Source organism: Heterodontus francisci, chromosome 6, assembly GCF_036365525.1.
Source record: "Heterodontus francisci isolate sHetFra1 chromosome 6, sHetFra1.hap1, whole genome shotgun sequence".
NCBI classification, from domain to species: Eukaryota; Metazoa; Chordata; class Chondrichthyes; order Heterodontiformes; family Heterodontidae; genus Heterodontus; species Heterodontus francisci.
Window position 1 is genome coordinate 72,472,100 of NC_090376.1, and position 23,212 is coordinate 72,495,311.

At 42.1% G+C, this 23,212-nt stretch overlaps 1 protein-coding gene across 1 annotated transcript in view; it reads right to left on the bottom strand.

Annotated features, from left to right (window-relative positions):
* The window catches only part of tenm4 (teneurin transmembrane protein 4), a 537,020-nt gene that overhangs the window by 56,613 nt on the left and 457,195 nt on the right, over window positions 1-23,212 (bottom strand). Inside the window, exons 23-27 of the mRNA XM_068033916.1 lie at window positions 22,575-22,747; window positions 20,587-20,822; window positions 8,643-8,939; window positions 5,286-6,897; window positions 3,329-3,471 (exon numbers count right to left, since the gene is read on the bottom strand). Coding sequence (XP_067890017.1) covers window positions 3,329-3,471; window positions 5,286-6,897; window positions 8,643-8,939; window positions 20,587-20,822; window positions 22,575-22,747 — 2,461 coding nt within the window. The remainder of the gene's footprint in view (window positions 1-3,328; window positions 3,472-5,285; window positions 6,898-8,642; window positions 8,940-20,586; window positions 20,823-22,574; window positions 22,748-23,212) is intronic.

Here is a 23,212-nt window from a genome sequence, read left to right on the forward strand (position 1 = left end):
CTACAGTGAAACCTGTACCCCTATGTCCTGTTAGGAGGACCCTCCAGCTGAGGGCTGGTGAACTGTAAGGGACCCCCGCCGAGAACAAAAAGGGACAGGCAGGCACATGGTTGGCAAAAGTTTAGAAAGAGAAGGGGAAAAAGTGACCCAGAGGGCAGATTAAAGGAAGTCCGGGAGGAATCCCAGATGAAAACCCCTACCGCCTGGTCAACCAACGCAGAAAAATGTGAATATTTAGACCTCACATGCTCCTGTGTCACTGCAGACTCTAGAAGCACCCCACCAGAGTGGCTAACAGCATTTACAGGAACCTGCATAGACAAAGAGAGACCTCTAGGAGGCAGAGAAACCATGAGGGTGATGCCTCACCTAGTCGAAGTGTCACCAGAGAATGCAGTTAAGTCTGCACAAATACCTGCAGGTAGCAGTGCCCCAGAGAACAAAGGGGAGAGTAACAGAGACTCCTCCCCCACAGTCAGAGGAAAAGGGAACCACCCATCCCCTGAAGCCAAAAGTCTTTGCATGAATCAGGGAGTTCAGGATAGACCCACCCACCCCTACTAACTCTCTTAAGGGAACAAAAGGAGGAAATTAAAGCAGCCCTGGCACCCAGAACAGACCATGTTTAATGAGCTTCAATATTGACGAATGAATAGAAATGAATGAGAGAAATGCATGGTTTCTTTCTGTATCTTATATTTCTTTCAAACATCTGTAATGAAATGCGCCATTTTCTTCAAATCGCATTTCATTCCCCTGGGGATGGAGGTGTCAGGCATACATTATTTTGCCACATGAACATTAAAGACTGAGGCATACATTATTTTGCCACATGAACATTAAAACTTTCAATTGCAAGCCCTGAATGCAAGGACATTTGCATAATACCAGACAATGCTGAAACAATGGGGGCACCAGCAGTTGCTTCCCAATACACAGAAGTGGTCAGACCAGTTTCAGGCACATGACTATGGCTGTTGCAAAGAATTTGAACTTCCCACAAAGGAGTTTTGAAGAGACTGTTCCATATAAGGAGCTAGTCACATGACTAGCCTGCTGGGCAACCTGGGATATTTTTTGAATTTGAACTCCCAACAAAGGGATTTGAACTCAGACATCGCAGTGTGCTCATAGACTGAGAACATCTCCTCTCCTGCCTGCCATCATCTCTTCCCAAAGAACTGAATCTTGTGAAAACATGTGAAACTCAAGGGAGAACAGTTTCCTACATGAACAAGGTTTTTAAGATGAATCTGGGCCCCAATGAAACACAAGACCATACCTTCAATCAAGGACTACAGCAAGCTCAATAAACAGTAACAAGATATTGCCTCAAATTGTTCTACTTATCTATTCTTCTGCTCTTTTCTGTCTCTATTTTTGAATGTTTACATCGTGTGTGCATGCTAATGTGAGTGAGTCGTATATCCCTAAGCGTGAACCGTATCAGAGTTTAAGTTTAAGGTTTAATAAATTTCATCTTTCTGCTTTAAACCAAAGAAAGCCTGTTTGTGCTCAGTTCTTTGCCTTATAATTGGAAACTGTGAACAAGGATTCACACAAAGGGGAGCTCAAAACACAGTGTGTTTAAAAATTAAACCCTGTTACAATAAGACCAGGTAAAGATAGCAAAATACCCCTAAACATATTGCTCACCTGGTCGTAACAATAGAAATTTAGAATAACATGAAAATAACTACCTAAAAAATATTATTAGACCAGTGACTAGTTCTGGAGAATGAAGCATGATTGGAAAGGTGATGCCAGTACCTAGAGCTGAATAAATTACACAAAATGCAGTGGGGCTTGGAGAGGATGACAGTGACAGGATTATTACACAACAGCAACAAAAAAATAAATGGCTATTGTACTTGAACTGCAGTGCATGAGTTAGTTGTTCTGCTAAGCCATAGAATAAATCCCATATTTTGTGGCATATTAAATGCTTTGAGATGTTTTACCGTGTTAAAAGGTTTTGTATAAATGCAAGTCGCTGTTTTCCATCAGATAGTCTCTATATAACGGCTTAGAAATTCCCTAATGTAAATAGCTGGTTGTTTCTATAAAAAAAAAGGTAAATTCAGCTTCACTCGATGGAACTACAGATTGTAAAATTAGCCCCATAATATTATCTGTGAGCTGAGCTCCCATCGATTGAGACGCTATTCTAGAGCATCACTGAGTTATCCAATAGGATCATGCAAACCACAGAACAGAAGGAGGTCACTTGGCCCATCATGCCTGAGCTGGCTCTTCAACGGAAACAATCTCTTCTAATCCATTTTCCTGCTTTTTCCTCATATATTTTTATAGTTACATATTTTATATTTCACCTTCTCAGACACAGTCCCCATCACTTTTGCAGGTGCGTTGGTGCTAATGCAATTTTCCCATTAAATATGTTGGACTGTTTAAGAGGGGTTGGCATTATTACTATTGAACAAGACTACAGCAAATCACTATCGAAGCTGTAATCCCACGCCATTTAGAAGGGATTAAGTACACAACGTAATTGGAACTTAATAAGATGCTATTTATTTACAGAACATGTTTGTTATTGCTGATTAGTGCTGAGTAGTGCAAGCTGTAACCTGGCATCAATTAGAGGACATTCAGATACACGGGAATTGCACCTCAACGAGGTGGAAACTAACGAGTAAACACCTGTTTCTGCCTGAAATTTAAGGAGCACTTAACATGTTGGAAGTGACAAGTTTCTGGTTGACAATAATGGAAATGATAATTGGTTAGTGCTTTTTTGTGATTTAAACAATTACACAATTTAAACTAGGATGGTTTAAATGATGGGAACTGTACTCAATTAGTTCCCTTTAAAGTTATCACCGCTGCCTCAATAGCCAATTGTGGTACAACAGTCCATGTGCTAATAACCCTTGGTGTGAACAAATCTCTTGCATCTTTCTCCTTTGTTTCTCTATTTATAATTCAGAGTTGATGTCCCTTGTTACACAGCATTATTGGTACTATTTTCTACTAAATATTTTTCTGGAAAACAACTGAAATTCTTCATTTGAAAATGTAAATTCAAATTAACTTATGCTGGCTACAGTCTAAAACAATCAACCCAGGCCAATATGAGCCAAGATGAAATGTCCTTCATTGCAAATGCACATAATAAGGCACCCTCTCCATTGCACGTGTGATCTTTTCAGAAGCTGGGGCAGTTTCATTGTGTCCACACCTCACATCTAAATTTGGTAAAGTAACTGTGAGATTGGCTGAGTCTTAAGGTATTAATAAGAACCTGAAAGTTTAGATATGTCATGATCCCATAGTCTTCTAAAGGACAGCAATTGGGCGTTGTTACCTTGCTGTTGTCCCACTGTTGAGTTTTCATCTGAGTGTTGTAAAGCTCATAGGAAGGTTCCATTGAAAAGGTTTCTGGTTTTGGATATCCTGGGATCACATTGTGCAGCTGGAATCCAAATGTCAGCAGCCAACTGTTAACATCTGTGACAAACAGAAGAGTAAAATTATATTCAAACCTTTTTTCTGTTGTTATGCATCCAAGCACCTGTTAACAACTGTTAACCTTTACTGCAGAAATGCCAGAAATGCTGGATGATCATTAGTAACTTTCATCAGAGGTGTAAAATGCAGAAAAGCATTTAATTTACTACATACCATTTTGTATGTGTCAAATTAAATGGTATATACCACAGCTGCTTCCAATGTGGTGTGAGTAGTATTTTGCCATTCTAATTTTAGAAACAACTTGCATTTCTAAAGTGCTTTGCACATGCAGGGAGATGTCTCAATCAGCTTTGTGTTAAGGGGAAAATAATGAATGTCATGGAGGAAAGGGAAAATGGAAAATGTTTAGGGCTGGGGAGTAAAGGCAATGTGGAAGAGAAGGACACTGAGGAGGTTTTTGAAAGCAAGAGGGAGGTTGTCAGACAAAGAATTAAGCATGGAGCTCTCTGTGAGACAGAAGATGAGCAGCCACCAATGTTTCAGTGGAAGGAGTGGAAGATGAGAAGATGCCTCGTGATAAAGGAGCAGAGGATGTATGAAGGGATGTAACGTTGAAGGGAGAAGTGACTTCAAAGCGAGGAAAAAGAGAAATGATTTCAAATCGCTGGCCACACAAATTTCTGCTACTTCCCATTGACGTCCCAGAATGAGTGAGAAGTCTGCCAGTGGGATTAAAATAAGGCAGTCAAAGTAATCCGGTCCTCATTTGTGAAGGAGTGGGTGGATTTCTAACTCACACTACTACTCACTTACAGAAAACTTGTCTGGAGTTAAAATAGGGTCATATAAATTTTACAGAAAATATAGCAGGTGAGCACAGTAAGTAATCTCACACAGATTTTCACCAAATTCAGCTGGTAGTGTTACCTCACAAGTTATCAATTTTTACTAATGGTTTTAAAGCTTTGCTTCTAAAATATTTTATGTAAAGGCCAGGATGAACTTAAAAGCTCATTGTTTTCTATGGAAATGCAATATTGATAATTATTTAATTGGCTTTGTAAATATTACCATATGCAAATGCAAATGAAATCCATTGTTTTTCTACATTTACTTGAATTTGCTCTCGAGGTAGTGCAGAATAAATCACTTTCAATATAATGTATTGTTGTAGAGCTATTGCTGTGTTGTTGGTATCAAAGTTACCAACCATTTGGAAGTAATGACAATACAATGCTAAGTGAATGGTATTCACATTGCAAGGCTTTAGACAATTATGACATCCTTTATTAAAGATCATGCATGAAAACTTTGGTTGCAGAGAATTGTTTTTCTTTAGTTACTTACATTATATTTGAACTAATCTTTTCAATACAACACATGTTGCTGTACTTCACATTTTCTGCTGTTCCTTTAATATCAGCATTTCTTTCCTGTTAGAATCTACCCTGACACAGCAAAATTATATTGAAATTTTGGAATTAATTTTGGTCACTTAATGTATAGGATAGTTGCAAATTTGCTTTACAGTTCTTTGTCACAAAAGTATATGTTTCTTGTAAAACTTGTACATTTTAGAAAATATTATGAATGGTAAATAAGACAGCAACAAATTCTTTTCAATCAGAAGTTTCATTTCATGCCAACTATTGATCGGAGAACACTGGTCAGCTTGCTTTACAATGAATTTATTGAAGGACACGGATTAGACTTGCTTCGAGGTAATGGAAATGTCTGGTTCATCTATCAGCTTTTTAAGGATTACCAATGTGGCAACTATCTACATGAAGCAGAACGCATAATCACTGCAATATTAACGTACATAAAGAAAACTGTCCAATCTTCCTTACCTGTCATGTAACATTTGATATCCTGCATGTTGCTGACTGGGTTGTTATTTTTAAATATGTACAAATTAAAAGGTACAAGACTGTCGCTGAGGTGATTCCAGACATTGTGATCGGGTGCTGTCCATCTTCCGGAAAGCACGTCGTAATCTCGCTGTCCAAAGTGTACTAGTTTGGTGAGGGGATCATACAAGCCACCATGATAGCCTACAATGAGTTGAAAAGCTGGATTTGTGTCCATATAAATCTCTCCATAAGCAGTATAAGTGATTTGCTTAATCATTAAACCGGTTCCACTGAATACAGCCAATGGCGTTCCTGTATTATCACAGGCAACATAGAACTCATCACCACTGCTAATCTCCATAGCAAAAAGATGGCCTTGAAGATCATAATATAGGGATGCTATTTCAGAACTTGTATGATTGTACATGTGTGTGACTCTTGTAGGATTACTCAGATCTGCATAAAAGAATTGTAAATACATCCCATAGCTGGTTCGGCTCGAAACCCGTCTTCCAACTCCATCATATCGATAGTGCACTCTCCAACCATTTGTTTTACTATATGCTTTGCTAAGAAGTCCAGCTGAATTGTACTCAAAGATAACATTACCCCTCTGTCGTAAGAAACCATCCTCATCTACTTTGTACTGTACCTCTCCCAGCCGAGTAATCCGATCTCTTCGGTCATACCTCAGTGGAGTCAGACGAGCAGTATTGCCAGGACTTAGCAAATGGAGATTTCCATTTAGATCATAGCTGTAGCGCCACAGAGGTTTGTCATTCAAGGATACTATCTGCAACTGCCCGTCTGCATCATATTCATAAGCATACCTGGATGTATTGGCATAGGGACCAACCTTCAGTTCCCGTTTTACTACCCTACCCATGTTGTCATATTGCACCGTCATCCAATACATGAGTGATCTGAAAATTTCATACTGGACTTCTTTCACTCGCCCATATGCATCAAAATGTTTAGTGTGCGTCATGACTGCAGTTGTGATGATTTGATTAATGTCATAATAAATTACACCAAATTTTCCAAATTGTTCAATTTTCCCAGAAACATCATCATATCGATACAGATCAATAGGTAAAGGAGTCTCATTGATCACAGCTTGCATACTGGTAACCCGGAAACTATTGTCATAGTTATAATCAAAACGAGCATTCACCATGCCTTCCTCACTGAACCGAAAGATCTGTCTGTCAATAAGAGGGCCGATTTGCCTGTAACGTATAGTGCAAGTGAAACCTTCATTCTGCAAGTTGACAGTCTTAAGCATGCCGGCTGTTTCATCATAGGTATAGCCAATCCTAGTGGTATCGTAAAGGATTTCAGAGAGCTTGGACAGCTTGCCATACTTGTAAAGCACACGACGTCCAGTTCCGAGGTATGAAGTCTGCAACAGCTGATTGTCCTCTGTGAAGTCTTGAATCACAGAAGCATTGCCTTCAGGGGGTTTGTAGATGTTCCTGTAATAGCCCACAGAACGAATGGTTTCCAGATTTTGCTGAGCCACATTTGGCATTGTCACAGAAGACAGCCGATCATTTTTATCAAATTCAAAGATGTACTGTCTTTGACTATGTAGAAGCAGCACCGAGGACTATGAGAAAAAAGGAGAAATTACATTTTATGGCTACTTATGGTGCACCAGAATTTGTATGAATTCCATTAACTATTTCATCTATTTGCATGAATTTACATCAATTTACATGGACAGGTTAATTAATTACAATGAACAATATATTCAATTTCATGGTATCTTAAATCTGTAGCTAGACTTAAACTGATGTTTGGAGTACAGCCCCTATAAAATTAATCTAATCTTTATAAATCATGTCGGTATTGCAAATAGAGCACGCTAGCTAGATCTGAATGGAATTCGTGCACCACAAGCAATAGTTTCATGGAGCAATGTGTAACAAAACAATTTAGTTTCAGATGCAATGCATACCTTTTGAAAGCTGTTGTAGTTGGGTCACTTTATCATAGAATCATTTTCTTTACAACAGATGACAATACATTTGAAAATAGGAAATAAAAGCCTTCAAGTGCCACTTGAGAAATAAATGCAATTCAAAAAAAGAGTGATTAGATGCATACTGAAGACATCCTTTCCCACCTCCTGCATGTTGAGAGGCACTGAGGTACCTAGTTACATTTGGAATTTGGTAGCATGATTTCCACCTTCCACCATTCTATTGACTCAATTTTGGCATTTCTCATCAGATATCTGTTACAGTGTCATGACTGAGATGGATTCATCCAATAAAACACAGAGGCTATTCCACTGTATGAAGCAGGAACTTTAAAAATGGTTCTAGAGCAACATCAACTGGTTTGTGACAGCAGCACCTTAGGTGGCACATTCTTAGTGCCATTTCATACTGCAAATGCAATGCACCTTGGCATACTTGAGGAGGAAAGAGGAGAAAGTAATGCAAACCCAATTCTGCCAGGGAAAAATGACATTGCAAATTATAAAGCTTAACTTAGGACGGCACAGTGGCGTAGTGGTTAGCACTGCAGCCTCACAGCTCCAGGGACCCGGGTTCGATTCTGGGTACTGCCTGTGTGGAGTTTGCAAGTTCTCCCTGTGTCTGCGTGGGTTTTCTCCGGGTGCTCCGGTTTCCTCCCACAAGCCAAAAGACTTGCAAGTTGGTAGGTAAATTGGCCTTCATAAATTGTCACTAATATAGGTAGGTGGTAGGGAAATATAGCGTCAGGTGGGGGATGTTTGGTAGGAATGTAGGATTAGTGCAACTGGGTGGTTGATGGTCGGCACAGACTCGGTGGGCCGAAGGGCCTGTTTCAGTGCTGTATCTCTAATCTAAACTTATGCTCCTTGCTTATCACAACACAGAGAACAAATCCCTGCTAGCGTACAATTGAGGACTAAAAAAATCCGAAACTTGTGCCAGCATATAAAAAATTAGCACCAGAATCATATCTATGTAATGTGGATTGCTTTTCAAATGAATACATTTCCAATTTTCCTATGTTATTTCTATTTTTTAATTTGTAAAAGATACTCCCATTGCATTTTATCTACGACCAAAATAATAAACATAATGATGAGAAGAAGGATAAGCTGACTGGTCTCCTCAGTATTTTATCAGTGACTACACACATTATAGAAAAAGTGTTGTGCCTCAGTGATCTCAGTTTAAATGACATGTTACTATTGACTCTGCACTCAAATGTCCTACTGTGCAAAGTTCCTGTTGTCAAATTCTAATAGATTGTTTAATCTCCCATAGAAAGAGAGTAACTAACTAAATTTTCTCAAAATGTACATATCATATGAAGAAAATGAACTTTGAGAGAGGCACATCACTGTGGCAGTACCTTTTCAAGGTAAGTGTAGCTCCATGACTTTCCATCTGCAAAGGTTCTGGATACAATCCTGCCAACCTGGTCGTAGTCAATTCTTTCCGACATGGTCCCTCTCTGGATACCTGCTACCAGACCAGCTGAAGAATATGTCACATTCACCCCATTTAGTCTGCTGCTTGGAGACCACAGAGTAGGTCGGCCAACCTGATCATACAGGATTCGGAGAGTGAACTTCCGATGATCGTCATATATCTTTTCTGTTCTAGTTACACGATCAAAATCCAGGGAGAGCAGATTTCGGCTATGGACCTGGAAAATATTATAAACAAGCTAAAATACCCATGAATCGCCCTCTTATGGGTTAAATATTAAGAAAACTTCAAGTTTGAAAATATATCATCTTTGTGGCTTGACCACAAAATTTGGTGCAGATCTGTGAGCCTGTTTTTTGCCTGCAGATATTTTTCTATATTTTACTCTTATTTCCTCATTCTATCTTACACAACATTTTCCTATTTAGCTATTTAAAAAAATCAAAGTGACTCCTGACTACGCAGCCCAGCGCCGACGTCATCAGAGTACCCTCAGCTTTGCACTTGTGCAGAACGGACCCTTGCTGTCAGTAAGGTGCTGCGCATGTGCAGCCTACGTCAGCACCCGGTTTGCCAGGATTCATGTGAAAATGTCATCCCATACTGCAACGTCTGCTCACCGCTCGCTCCCTGCCTCGCCACTTCTTCTCGCTCAGCCGCTCACTTCATCCCCTCTGCTCTGCCTCTGCTTCCCTGCTTTTTCCCACTTCTGCTCCCCGCTCCATCCCGCTTCTGCTCCCTCCAGCTTCTGGTCCCTGTCCTTCCTGCGATCGCCACCTTTTTTCCCCGCACGGGGGAAGCAGGGGAGAGAGAGAGTGACAACTTAGGCAGGGCAGGGAGACTGCGAGCAAGACGGAGCAGCGAGCAGAAACGGGAGGGAATGGGGAGCAGAACAGAGGGGATGAAGTGGCGAGGTTGGGAGCGAGTGGCTCACAGGTGGTGGTGGGTGGGAGGTGGGGAGCGAGTGGCTGAGGAAGGAGAAGTGGAGAGGCGTGGAGCAAGCGGCGAGCAGACGTGCGCGAGAAGCAGCAGCGAAGAGAAGTGCGATGGCAGAAGAGAGCAGGGTACTGCTGGGGGTGGGATGGAGGTGGCGATCGCAGCCATTGAGGGCATTTGGGTTTCATTTGTTTTTGTTGCAAATTGAGCAGCGCCATCTTTACTACTGCCAGCTGCCAAAAATGTCACAGACAGTGATGTTTCAGTGCATGAGGCTGCATTTGCAAATGTGCAAGTACTGCACCACTTAGTGGTTGTGTTGTCAAACGCAGCCTTAAAAAATTTGGCAATTTCCATTTTACGCTTCCTCTGTCATTGAGCCTAATATTTCTGCTTTAAAGCCCTGCGCGCGCGAATTCATGGAGTGCAATGGAGCAGAAAAAGTGGCAGAGCCTGGTTGGTTGATTTTGCTCATGGTTGGAAGAAGCTCCGACCTGAAGATGTGGGTGGTTAATTAAGTAAGAATTTGCATTTATACAGTGCTCATCATATCCCAGTGTTTCACACCCAATGAATTGTTTTTGAAGTGTAGACACGGTTGCTGATAAACATGGCAGCTAATTTGCAGACAACAATGAGATGAACGACTGGTTATTCCATTTTGCTGACATTGGTTTAAAGAGGAATGTTGGTAGGATCACAGAATTCTCTGGTCTTCTCTGAACAAATGCCACAGGATATTTTATATTCATATGAGCAGACAATAAGACTCAGTTTAACATCTCATCTGAAAGATGGCACATCTGACAATTGTCATATGGAACTTTGGGACCCACCTGTTTAAAGAAAACCTGATCTGTAATTGGGATTTTATGCAAATTAAGAAAGTACTTGTATTTGCAAGTGTCTATTGGTGTAATTAAGGTACTTGATAATGAGAACGGATATGCTAAGAATCCTGCCAATTAACTACTGACCTTTGTTGAAACTCTTCCTGTAAGGCAGCAGCTTTTCCAACAGAGGTCAAGGAGAAAGCTGCCCATGACTTTAAAACTGTGGGACATAGAACACATGGATACTTACCTGAAAAGGATACTTGAGAACCATCACAGCTATGTACAAGTTCTAAAGGCAATCTCCATTGATGTGTGGAAACTGATTTGTGTGACATTTGAGTCCATACAGCCCCTATTTGTAGCAGCAGAAGGGGTGGCTCCTCTTCATTGAAAAGCATCATTGAAGCTTGTGCCACTTTGTTGGATTCTGCAACAGACCCCCACCTAAGAAACAGCCAGGGACTAGTTATTGCCTCCTCCTGCATGGAAGTACAGACTGCAGCTCTAGTTGGTAGTAGGAGAGAGAACCAGCTTCCAGATTCTGGAGACCAGGTTGCAGACTACTTTCTCGAAGAACTTTCAAGATCGGATAGATGCCATATACTCGCCTTTCCTGCTAATCAGTGGCCACAAAGATCCATTGTCCATTGGGATGGCAATGGTTGGAATAAATGTTCCGAAGGCTGCCATTCCCAGGACAGCAGAACATAACAGGCATCTGGGCTTTCCTCTCAGCACACCGCAGCATTGGCACAAAGGAAGAAACACCAGACGATTCAGGCATAAGCTCTGTAGATGTAGCCATTAGTGGCTTCCTCCAAGGAACGTTGCCCTGAGAGGAGGGAAATATCAGTCCCATGAGTCTTCTGCAGTATTTGAGCAACCAATCACTTTCCGTGATACTGGTCTTCAGGTTGCAATAAGCACTAGAACAGGAGAAAGAAAGTCACGTTTACATATCTAGGTTTTAGGAAAAAGTAGGTTGACTTCTGGGTCCCCCTCAAAAAGCAGGATGGTGGCGGGGGAGGGAGGGGGTTTTGGGGGAGGCGTCAAATGGACCAGCTCCCGCCTCCGCCCCTACTTTACGCAGGGCGGTGACCTGCCCGCCCCAGGACAATCAAAGCCCTTAATTGGCCAGTTAACGGCCACTTAAGGGCTTCCGCCTGCCGCCACGGCGATTTTACCCTTGACTGGCAGGCATCCCAAGCCCGATAAAAGCCACCTGACAAAAGCAGCTGATCAGGTACCATGTGCCCGATGGAGGGCTGCCCCTGATGCCCCAACCACCCCCAACACAGCCTCCCATCCCCCCAATCAATCACCCTTGCCTCTCCGTGGCCCAACCGATTTCCCCCTTTCTCCGGGCTCCCTGACATTTTCCATCTTCAGCTGGGTTGCAGTCCCAGCAGTGGTCACTGCTCCCAGTGGCACTGCTGCGACAGAGAGCTGCAGGCCCTCTGATTGGCCTCAATGAGGTGGCAGTCTCGCCTCAGAACAATTAAAGGCTTGGGGAGCGTAAAATGCCGTCCGGATCCCCAGAACATGCGGAGGCGGGTTCACGACCGACTATTCAGTCGGTGGATGGCTCCCGTCCGCCGAGGGAAAAATTCCAGCCCAGGAGTTTGTTATTGTATAATAACAACCTTCAACATATATTGTGTTGATATGTAGCATTCTTTGCATGTTGTCACACACATTCTGAACATTCAGAGAGTGGGTTTACTGTTGAGTAAGTTGTGGTGATTTTCTCCAGGGTATCAAAAAGCAACTTGGGTGAAGTCATTGAACCTTGGGAAAGCAAGAAACTGGATAACCCTATCTAATTGCTACCTTGTTGTGATCCCAAACTGGATGGATTCCTAAGCTTAGCAGAAAGTGTGTCAGTCACCTGATATTGCAGAGATCCACAATGGATATCTCGAAAGGCTGGGTGCCATTGAAGCTGCGAGCAGTTGCGACCTTCATTGTCACAGAGAGAGACGTATGGGCAGATGACTGCAGTCCAGCTCCTCATGACAGAGCTCCTCTATTGCCTCTTTGGTGAAATGCACTTCTCTAATACACAGTTCCTCATTAAATTCTATGCAGCACATGTGCTCCCTGTATCTCCTTTGCGGAGGGTGGGTATTTTCCTACGGACTGCATCCTCTTTAAATCAGACCTCACATTTCTTTCCTCCATCCTCTCCTCATTCATGCTATTCCTCATGTATTTTAAAATGAGAAAGGTTAGATTTTATTTGGAGAATTTGACATTTCATTTTTGGGGTGGAACCAAGATCTCCAATTTTTTGGCCAGTCAAGGTCATTGACTTAATTTTATGCTCCCCAAATGCCTAAAATAGTGTGGAATTTCAATTCTGGTATGGTTGAGTAGTCCAGATAATCTTCCTCTCTTCCTGCTAAATAGATTCAATACTTATGATTTACAGCCTCTGATGGCAGAGTGCAAATTAATTATTAGAGGTGAGAAAGTACTGGTTCTTGGTTCTTTGATAGACATGTCAATCAGTTGGAATTAGGGTAGAACATTTATAATGTGCTGACTTAACAGCAATAACTAGCTGAAGGAAACATTTTAGTTGTCACTTATGAACACTGATTCATAGAACTTGATGCTGCCAATATGAGACAAATTTTTGGTAAAACAAAACCATTTAGCAGTGGTTGTTCATGTTCATGAACTCAAGAACAACTGCACATGCCAATTTTATTTGCCAAAATTAATTTTTCAAATATTTAGAATGCTTTTTATAAATGAACATATTTCTGTTTCTAATCATAGTCAAATACTCCAGTGCAGTACCTGAAAATACAAGTTAGCAATTATTAATCTCAAGTCTAACTTTTAAATTTAAAACAAAGCTTGATGCTGTTAAGAATACATCATCCTACCCTTTTTCCATCGGATCGGAGAGTTGCAAAAATCATTCAGTAATTTATTTAAACAATACAAGTAATAATCAAGAATATCGGGAACTTTTCTGCACATTTTTGTAAAGATCTCATGTGTATGAAAAAGGGAGGACACCTAAGAAGTTTCAATACTAATTCTTTGAAGTTATGGAGGTGGAAAAGTAAACTACAGACCAAAATATTTAAACATAAATTCTCTCTTGGTTTTGAATAAAAAATGCATGTTAAGAACTGAATTGTGTACTCTGTGTGTTTTATATGCTACCTGAAGTATTATGCAGTATCAAGCACGCCAAGATCATAAAGCAGGTATCAAATCTATTAATACTCACAGGATATTTGACAAGCTAATTCACAAGATACCAATATTCTGCGAAGATACGGTGGAAGAGGCTGGGGCTTTGTCTCAATTTAATACCATCCAATGCTTTATTGTAGATGGATATGTGGAAATTTATTATATAACAATGGCTTTGGTTGGTAATCATACGGAAATACATGCTACTCGTTTTCATTTTATACTGTTATGGGCAGTTTGCAGTGCAAGTTAAAAGAAATCTTAATTTATTATTGATACACTGCATTTGTGCTATGTAGCTAAGTCATCGGAAGCAATTAGCATACACCAAGTTCAGGCAAACAATGCATAAGCAGGTGTTTAAACTTATTGTGATTTGTAGGGTTAATTCCTTGCGACGTGACACCTCAGGTTACCACATGAAAACTTCAGTATATCCATGTCATAAAAGCAACTGAAATTTGAATTGTTTTGTATTATTTTAACAGAGTATGATTACATTACTGAAAGGGATCCCTTTGAATTAAGTCTAATCTCCACAAAACGGGCTGAATTTTATGAGTGCGCCGCAATTCGTGGCTCACGGGGGCTCATTTAAATAGAGGGGCCGGAGAAGCCGCCTCCGATGACGTAAAGGGGCGGCCGCCACGTCCCTGGCAGCGGTGTCCGGTGCCACTGCGCAGGCATTGGCGCCATGTTTAAAGGGCTTTATGCCCTTACAATGTAGTTTTAATTTTTAAAGGTGCAGTCATCGGGATGTTTTATCAGCAACGAATAAAAATGTTGAGGCCCTTCCCCAATCCCCTCCAATGGTCATTTATGTGGCATTTATTCTCAAAAAATAATTTATTGCCTTCGCGAACTTTCCCCCGAACCTTTGAGCATTTGGCGTCTAACCCCTCGCCACCATCCCCACATCCAATAAAAATTGATTTCCCCACTCCTCCACCCCTCCTGCCCTGACAATTCTATTACTCCCCCCTCCCCACCAGGTTCTCGCTCGGAACTCCGTAGAGTTCCGAAGGTGCGCAGAGCACAAACGGTGGCCGTTATTTCGGAGTGGGGTGGCCGCCGCCTGCAGGTAGGTGAATTTGCATTTCATTAGGCCTTATTTTAATATGGAGATGAAGGGCCTGCCGCCTGGTGCCGGGGGAGGGGGAGCCGCACCGATGTCTCACCCGCAGCGGTAATATGCGGCGGGCCCTTCTCGACATCACGGGTCGAGGCGGGCCTCTCCTCGCAGCATTTTACCGGCACCCGCGCCGCAACCCGCGGTGTCGATGGGCTGGTAAAATTCAGCCCATCAAATCTATGGTATATTGAAATGACTCACTTTCACAGTGCTACTCTGTTTGTATTCTCATATTTGTGTCCATGTGTATAAGACGGAGACACCTTGATGGTAGAAATCTAACTAAATCAACCCATTGAATTTTAAGTCACAATAATAACAGGACCAATGTAAAAAAAGTTAAAGGCCATACCATTCAAATGCACCTTGTCCAGAACTGAAGGAATAAGTATCCATTCAGACAATGTTCACAATGGCTCTCACCCTTGGAGTAGTGGCACTGTATAGATGCCACAATCATTCAACACAATCAGATACCCATGCAATTTTCAACTGCAATGTTTTCATAACAATCTGCCTTTCCCCTCTCTCTGTTCTGCTCTCCTGGCAACATTCCTGAGCTTTTTCTCCACTATAAGTCAGTCTTACCCCTGTGTTTCTCTACCCTGCACTTGTTTACCACTTACAGTATTTCATGGCTGAATTTTCATGATAGAGACAGGAAACAGATGTCGGGTTACCTTCCAGGTCCTGAACCTGCCTCGGGGGGAGTGGGGGGGAGTAGATTAATGTAACAATTTTTGCCGAGGTAACCCCTTAATTGGATTAGAGTTGGATTTGGTGGCCAATTATCAGCCACGGGGACGGGAGAGGAGATGGGCCAGATGATGTGCGAGTCTGATTTATATCCCCACTGCAGTCATTACTGTGGCAGCCATTTAAATCTGAAGGAAGCAAGAAGAGTTTCTGAAAGGATTGGAGTGGACTGATGTGTGCAAAGATACCATTGGAAAGTCAGAGGCCTGACACCCAGGGCAGGGCAGCCCCCGGTTCTCGGATAGTGACCTGGAGGTGATGCTTGAGGCCATGAGTGAGAGGAGGGATGTCATCCTTCTGGTGGGTAGCAGGAGAGGGCACTAACCAAAACTAATCAGGCCTGGGTTAAGATAGCTGCCATTGACAGTGGCAGTAGTGTAATTAGAAGAACTTGGATTCAGTGCGGTAAAATGTTCAATGACCTGATACACTCTGGCAAGGTGAGTGCAACCGCCAACCCTCAGGACAGGTCTCAGGGCTTGCACCCTTCAGCAGAGACACCACCTGAGGACCCTTAGGGCACATGCCCCTCCTGAACATGGGAGAGGTCTGTGCCCAGGGCACATTTTGACCCCTCAGAATGGCTCAGAGCCATAGAGCTGCTGATGACCTGTCACCACTGATACATGCAGCTTCTAATGGATAGGGGCAGATGCCATTGGCCATAGACGACAGTGCCTTACTTTTGTCCTTGCAGGAGAAACCGGCACATAATACGTGGCAAAAGGCAATGGCAGGCGGTGAGGTTCCATATTACCAAAAGATAACGCCAATGGAGGAAAGACTGATGGAGAGAGCCAGGATTCCGGGTGAAGGGGAAGTCAGGCCTGGCAAGATGGGAACCCACGGTGCAGATGGTAATTACAGAGAGCTAAATAAATAAATAACAACATTTTAAAAAGGCCAGTCATGCTCTGAAATTGTTGAATTCAATGTTGAGTCCACAAAGCTGCAGAGTGCCTAATCGAAAGATGAGGTGCTGCTCCTTGAGGTTGCGTTGATGTTCACTGGAACACTGTTGCAGGCCAAGGACAGAAATGTGGGCATGAGAGCAGGGGTGTGTGTTGAAATGGCAAGCAACAGGATCTCGGGGTCATGCTTTTGGACTGAGCAGAGGTGTTCTGCAAAGCAAACACCCAATCTACGTTTGGTCTCCCCAATGTAAAGGCCACCGCATTGTGAACAGCAAATACAGTATACTAAATTGAAGGAAGTACAAGTAAATCGCTGCATTAGGGCCTTGGATGGTGAGGAAAGAGGAGGTAAAAGGGCAGGTATTACACCTCCTGCAATTGCATGGGAAGGTGCCATGGGAAAGGGACGAGGTGTCGGGGATGTTGGAGGAGTGGATCAATGTGTCACGGAGGGAATGATCCCTTCGGAATGCTGACAGGGGAGGAGAAGGGAAGATGTGTTTGGTGGTGGCATCACGCTGGAGATGGCGGAAATATTTAATTTTATTTATTTTTAACCATGTGCCTGTTTTTCATGTTGTGCTTCTGGGCAGAGCTACTCATTATTCTGCCATTAACACTCTCTCTGGACTAATGCTTTATCTTTCAACACCACTATTAACACTCCCTTTGCCTTTGTCCCATAACATCTTTGTTATTTAATCTCTCCTGCCCTCTGCCATATCACACACCTTCCCTTTTGTTCTCTTCCCCACCATCCCCTGCCCCCCATCTTCACTTACTTAGAACCTAATACTTTTCTAACCTTTGCCAGTTCTGATGAAATGTCACAGACCTGAGATGTTAACTCTGCTTCTCTCTCCACAGAAGCTGCCTGACCTGCTGAGTATTTCCAGCACTTTATGTTTTTATTTCAGATTTCCAGCATCTGCAGTATTTTGCTTTCATTTTTCTGTGGTGATGGCTGCTTCTCTCCAGCTGATTGGGTTAACAAAAGTCTGCGACAGCATTGACTCCAAACTCAAATTCCAAAGAACGGGTGTGAAAAGCCCTAATTTATTAAGGTGAAATGAGGATGTATGACACCCAAACTCCATTGTCTAACAATGGCCCCACCATGAGAAACCATTTATGAGGTGGAATGGAATACCAATGGAAAGAGAAACTATGGTTACATTAAAGATACTAGGGGGTAAATCTTACCAGCACCAACCCTGATGCCGGGGGTTGTGATGGGGGGGACTGGAAAATGCCTCCGGGAGAGGCCTGCCTGCGACTCTGGGAAGGCCCCACCTCATATTATTGGTGACGGCGAGGCCTCATGGCGGACTCCCCCCTCCGCCCCGCCACTCGGCGACGGGAGCAGGATTTAAATATTCAAATTAATGAATAATGACCTACCTTCTCCCGTCGTCTGTCCCGCTTTCATATTCCGGTCAGTTGCCGGGACACCCGTGCCTTCGGATCTCAGTTTCGAGATCCAAGGCGGGACACTAGTTGGGTGGGGGAAGCAGGTAAGTTTTCAGGGTGGGGGGGGGGGGGGCAGGAAAAAGTATTGAAATTGGTGGAGAGGATGGTGGGAAGGGGGTTGAAGGTAAAAATTCATAAACCTTTGGAGGGAGGGGGGGGGAAGGTCGAGATCGCAAGGTAAGTTTTTTTGGTGGGGTGGGGGGAAGAGGGCAATTAATAACTTAATAAATTGTGGGGGTGGGAGAAGGGCTTGAATCTTTTATTAAGTTTTTACCTTAATTTTGTTGTGCATATAACTTTAAAAATTCAAATGCAATGGAAGGGCTTGAAGCCCTTTAAAATTGGCAGCAGCACCTGTGCAGTGGCGCCGAACGCTGTTGCCGGGGACGAAACGCCTGCCCCCCTCCACATCATCAGGGGGAGGATAGGGTGGTTCGCCCCGACCATGTAAATGAGCCGCTGCGCTAAATATCGCAGTGGCTCCGTGGAGTAAATCTCGCGCGTGCAGGCCGCCATCTTAGAAGCTCACCGCAAAATTCAGCCCTAAGTTTCTGATAAGGAGCTTTAATAAAGGTATATTCCGGACAAAGGAGATCCAGCTATGCCATTGAAGAGAAAGGACCCTGCCTCAGATTACCGGTTTTGAACTTCATGTAGGCAGCAACTGGAGTTTGGCCTTGAAGTCCCTACCTGCGAAATCATACCAGGACTTCACCATTGAACTTTGGCTGGAATATAAAAGGAGCAGTCTGCAACAGCGCAACTGTCTTTCTGAAACTCCCAAGTCTTTCTTCAGTGAACAAGGGAAAAGATTACAGGCCTTCACCATTTCAAGTCTTCACTCCAAAGAAAAACAAGTTTAACAGAGAACTCTTCTAAATCATCAGACCTAATCCATGTTATCTTTATAATCTCTATCTTTTCCTGAGTGTGTGTATCTGTACGAGCATGAGAGTGGGTCACGTTGTGTCTATTTTGGGTGTTGTGTAATAAACATTTATCTTTCTTTTAAACTTATGAGAAAACCTGTCATTTGTCTGTTCTTGACCATTAAAGCACCCAGGGGTTAAAAACACCTTTTTAGCACCTCCCAAACCTGTAACCTCTACCACCGAGAAGGGCAAGGGCAGCAGGCGCATGGGAACACCTCCACCTGCAAGTTCCCCTCCAAGTCACACACTATCCTGACATGGAAAAATATTGCCGTTCCTTCATGGTTGCTGGGTCAAAATCCTGGAACTTCCTCCCTAGCAACACTGGGTGTACCTGCTCCACATGGACTACAGCGGTTCAAGAAGGCACCATCTTCTCAAGGGCATTAGGGGTGGGCAATAAATGCTGACCTTGCCAGCGATGCCCATATCCTGTTAATGAGTAAACGGAGTGGTTTAATTTGGTCTTGTGCTATTTGATGAAGAATGTGATGAAGTCTAGGAATTGTGGAGAATGGTGGGGAGGTGTAGGATTCCTGCTCTATGTTGAGATGAGCTGGAGAAATCAAGAGCTGTACTCGCCTTTACTAGTCTTGACAGGTCATTGAAATGCTTCCTACACTGGATCCAGGTTCTGGTAGTGATGCTCCTGGAGCTGACTATCTGAGCAGTGTCTCTTTATGCATGGTTGATTGATGTTTCAGGATCCTCCTTGCATTGGTTGGAAAGAGAACATCCCTCCTCACTCTGACCTCTTCCAACAAGACCTCCAAAGAGTGCTTCAGAGAATGTGGGTCTTGCCTGCCACTTATGCTGCCTTAGTTTTGAACTGCATCACTCCGACAGTGAAATCTTGCAGAAGGGTGTGAAACCTCACATTAAACCTCACATCCCTCTTTAAATAGGCCTCTGGCTGACTTGGAAAAAACTGTGCTCCAGAAGGCTTGCCAGAGATTCAGGTGTGAAACCCTCCGATGACAGTATAATGAGGTTTGAGTGTTTTTTGCTGCAGCAGTTGAGTTTTAATTTGACACCAAGTGCGAGATTTTAACTCATTCAAAACCCACCCACTTGCGCATAGTTGTAATCAGACCCCAAAAGTCACCCGCTGACCAGAGGTCCAGAGGGAAAATCTGGGCTGTGGACTGGTAGAGGTATATAAGGGAATTAATAGAATGAAAAAGTTAAAGCTTGGATACTACTTTAAATTGCAAGAAGAGGACAAGGGAACACATGTTCAAACTAATAAAAGAGAAATTTAAAACTATTAGGAAGCTCCTTCTTCATCCTGGAAGTTCGTTCTGGATTATTTTAGCAAATTGCTGGAACTAAACATAATGGGATGAATCGCATCCTGGGCTATAAACGTCTATGATTTTACAATCAACATGAAATGAGCTTCCAGATAAAGTGGTGGAGGGAAATAAACTGGATTATTTAGGAGATAACTAGATGCTGCATGGGAACACTTTCTGAATGAATGAACTAAAATAGCCAGAATGGCCTTCCTCATCTGTAACTATCTCAGGATTTGTAAAGGCTGGTTATCATATTAACTCAATGTCCTACAAAATTCATACGTGAGTTAAGAAGATGCAATCATGGGGTGGGGGGAGAGATCAGTTTTGGAAAACTCTGTATTCTGTGTACCTTCATTTTGCTGGGTCTTACTCACCCTAAGCCTTCGTCCAAAAACAGTGATCTGTCCCCTGGCTTGCTCTTTTCGCTGTCTCCATTCCACCAAGTTTAAGCCATTCTCAATGGGAAGCGTAACATTGCGCTTTCCAACAGTAGGATTTACAGTGCCACCCAAGAGATGTGGCTCTGTTTGCAGTGCAACTTCCATGCCATTGGCTAGCATAAGCCTCAGTGAACCATCGGCACCAATGTGATATCCATTTCGAACTTGATCTAAGAATTCAAACATTTTATCATGACTAAATGTTACAAATATTATTTGAGAAATGTTTAGATCTCAAATCAGCTAGCCAGTCAATATAAGCACTGCTATTTTAACATATTTACTTACATTGGCATATTACCTGAAGTCCATATAGTTCAGAGATAAGAACCTACAGAAAAATTTATGTTTTATGAAACTAGTAGAGACAAGCACCTGGATAAATCCAGGGACTCAATTCAAGGAAGGTAGATCAACAAATTGTTCCACTATTGGGGAAGCTAGACAAGCTCCTTCTTTCCTTGCCAAAACTCAACAAGCAGAGTTTGGAAGCAGTTCACTGTCAAAAACTTTATGTACCCCATACATAAACTTAAATTCAGGATCTCCTCAGCTTAAATGCTAACTATTTAAAATATACATTTTCTAAAATATATTTTTCAAAAATATAGGAGAGATGGAGGCAAAGTAAAGAGACAAGAGGGAATGAGAGACAGAGGGGGGAATTCATGGACTCGGTTGGATACAAGTTCAAATCTACACTTCACCAGTTTTCTGATCTAAGCTATAGTGCTGTAGACAAGTGTTAAGTGTTAATCATGAACGAATAGCACTGGGTATGATATGGGAACTGATCACCTTCTTTCCCTCTCAAGTCTGTAATTACTCACTAGTTGCAAAGAAAGATAAAAGGGAAAAAAAGGGTGACTATATCTTCAAAGTTGAAGAACAAAAGCACAATGGCCCTGACATTTCAGGGAGTTGTATTACTCCAAACATATCTTTGGTAAGAGACTGGTGGAACCCCCAAGGAAGTGGGTTACATCACACCTGGTTACATTAAGTCTCCACCACTTCTGTGGGTTTCTCTATTGTCTAATAAAGGGCAGAACTTCCATCCACCGACTTATAAGGCAAATGATGGAATGGGAATGAGGATACTGTGGGACTTTCTAAGCCAAATGTTCATTTTCAGTCCCTGGATAGGAACCTGGTATAAATGAACTCTATTGTGTTTATCAAGGTTAATGATATTCGTGTATTAATGCTGGGGAATGAAACTCTTTCCATTTTAGGCACAAATGGGTCAGGCACAGCACTTCCAGATGCAGAGCAGAACTTGCCAGTTAGTGTCGAATTAGCAACAATTTTTGGTCTCAAAGTCCATACCCATTAGGAACTGGATTTAGACTGCCCACATAGGACCTTTACAGCCTGGGCTCGATTTGAATTCAGGTCCCAGAGGATAAAGGACAACATTTAACCTATTATACCAACCAATTCCCACTATTTGAATAATAATACTGGTGGTTCTTCCATGCATCATTCACAGCCATACATTTCTACCTTATTACAGTTTCAGTTTTTTTTTAGTGCTATTTGATAATGTTCTTGTGGGTAATTTCAAATTTTGACAATATTGTAAAAACAGGTAATATCGGTTTAGCTGCCCATTTTGAACCCTGCTTGATTTGGCTTTGATAGAAAGGAAAACTGGACGGAGTGTGTAATGGCCAGCCAATCCAATATCTCCCATGTTCCACTATCACAATTAACCTCTTGCCTTTGTAAGACAGCATATGTTTTGACTCAATGGGAGTCAATAATACAATGGGAGATCTGTTAATAGGCAAATAAATCTACTACATGGCCAATGCAGTTAGAATAATATGAAATCTTGGTGTATGTATCAGCTCTTATTAGTGAGAAAAAAAGATTTGGAGGAAATAACTAACAGTCCCCATGATATTCACTGAAATTACCTTGGACTAGGGTGTAGAATGCACCTGCTGCTGACAGATTGGTTGTTATCGTAACATCATCCTTATTAGACGTCTCGACACGTACTCGAACTGAGTTGTCAATTTCCCCATGGAAACTGTAGATGTGGCCAGTGGGAAAAGTTGCATTGATCAGGCGGCCATAACTATCATACCTAGGTGGAAAGTAATTGTGTTTATATTTTATACAGTTTCTTTGAAATTTTTATAGTTTCTTTGACTGAAAATGCTTGAGATTTTATACTATAACCAACAATCTTATGCAATTTACAATTTCTCCTACAGGATTTCCAATTTTTACTGGACAGTTCTATTGAAACACTTTTGTTCAGCATCACAAGAACCATGCAAATAAGGATTAATTTTTTTCTAAGGCTGCGATCAGTAATTAGATACCCCATAGAGAGGATAATTTATATTTTAGAAACTCAAAGTCAATAAATTACACAAATAGATCATTATTACAGTCACTGAACAATGAAGGATTTTCAAAAGAAGAATTTGGGATACACCCACAGAATTAATGAAATATTTCACCGATGAAGACAATCTGTTTTTATGGGGAGAGTCTATGATGATTATCTGGGAGCATAGGATAGAAAATAGGGAGTCCAAAACTT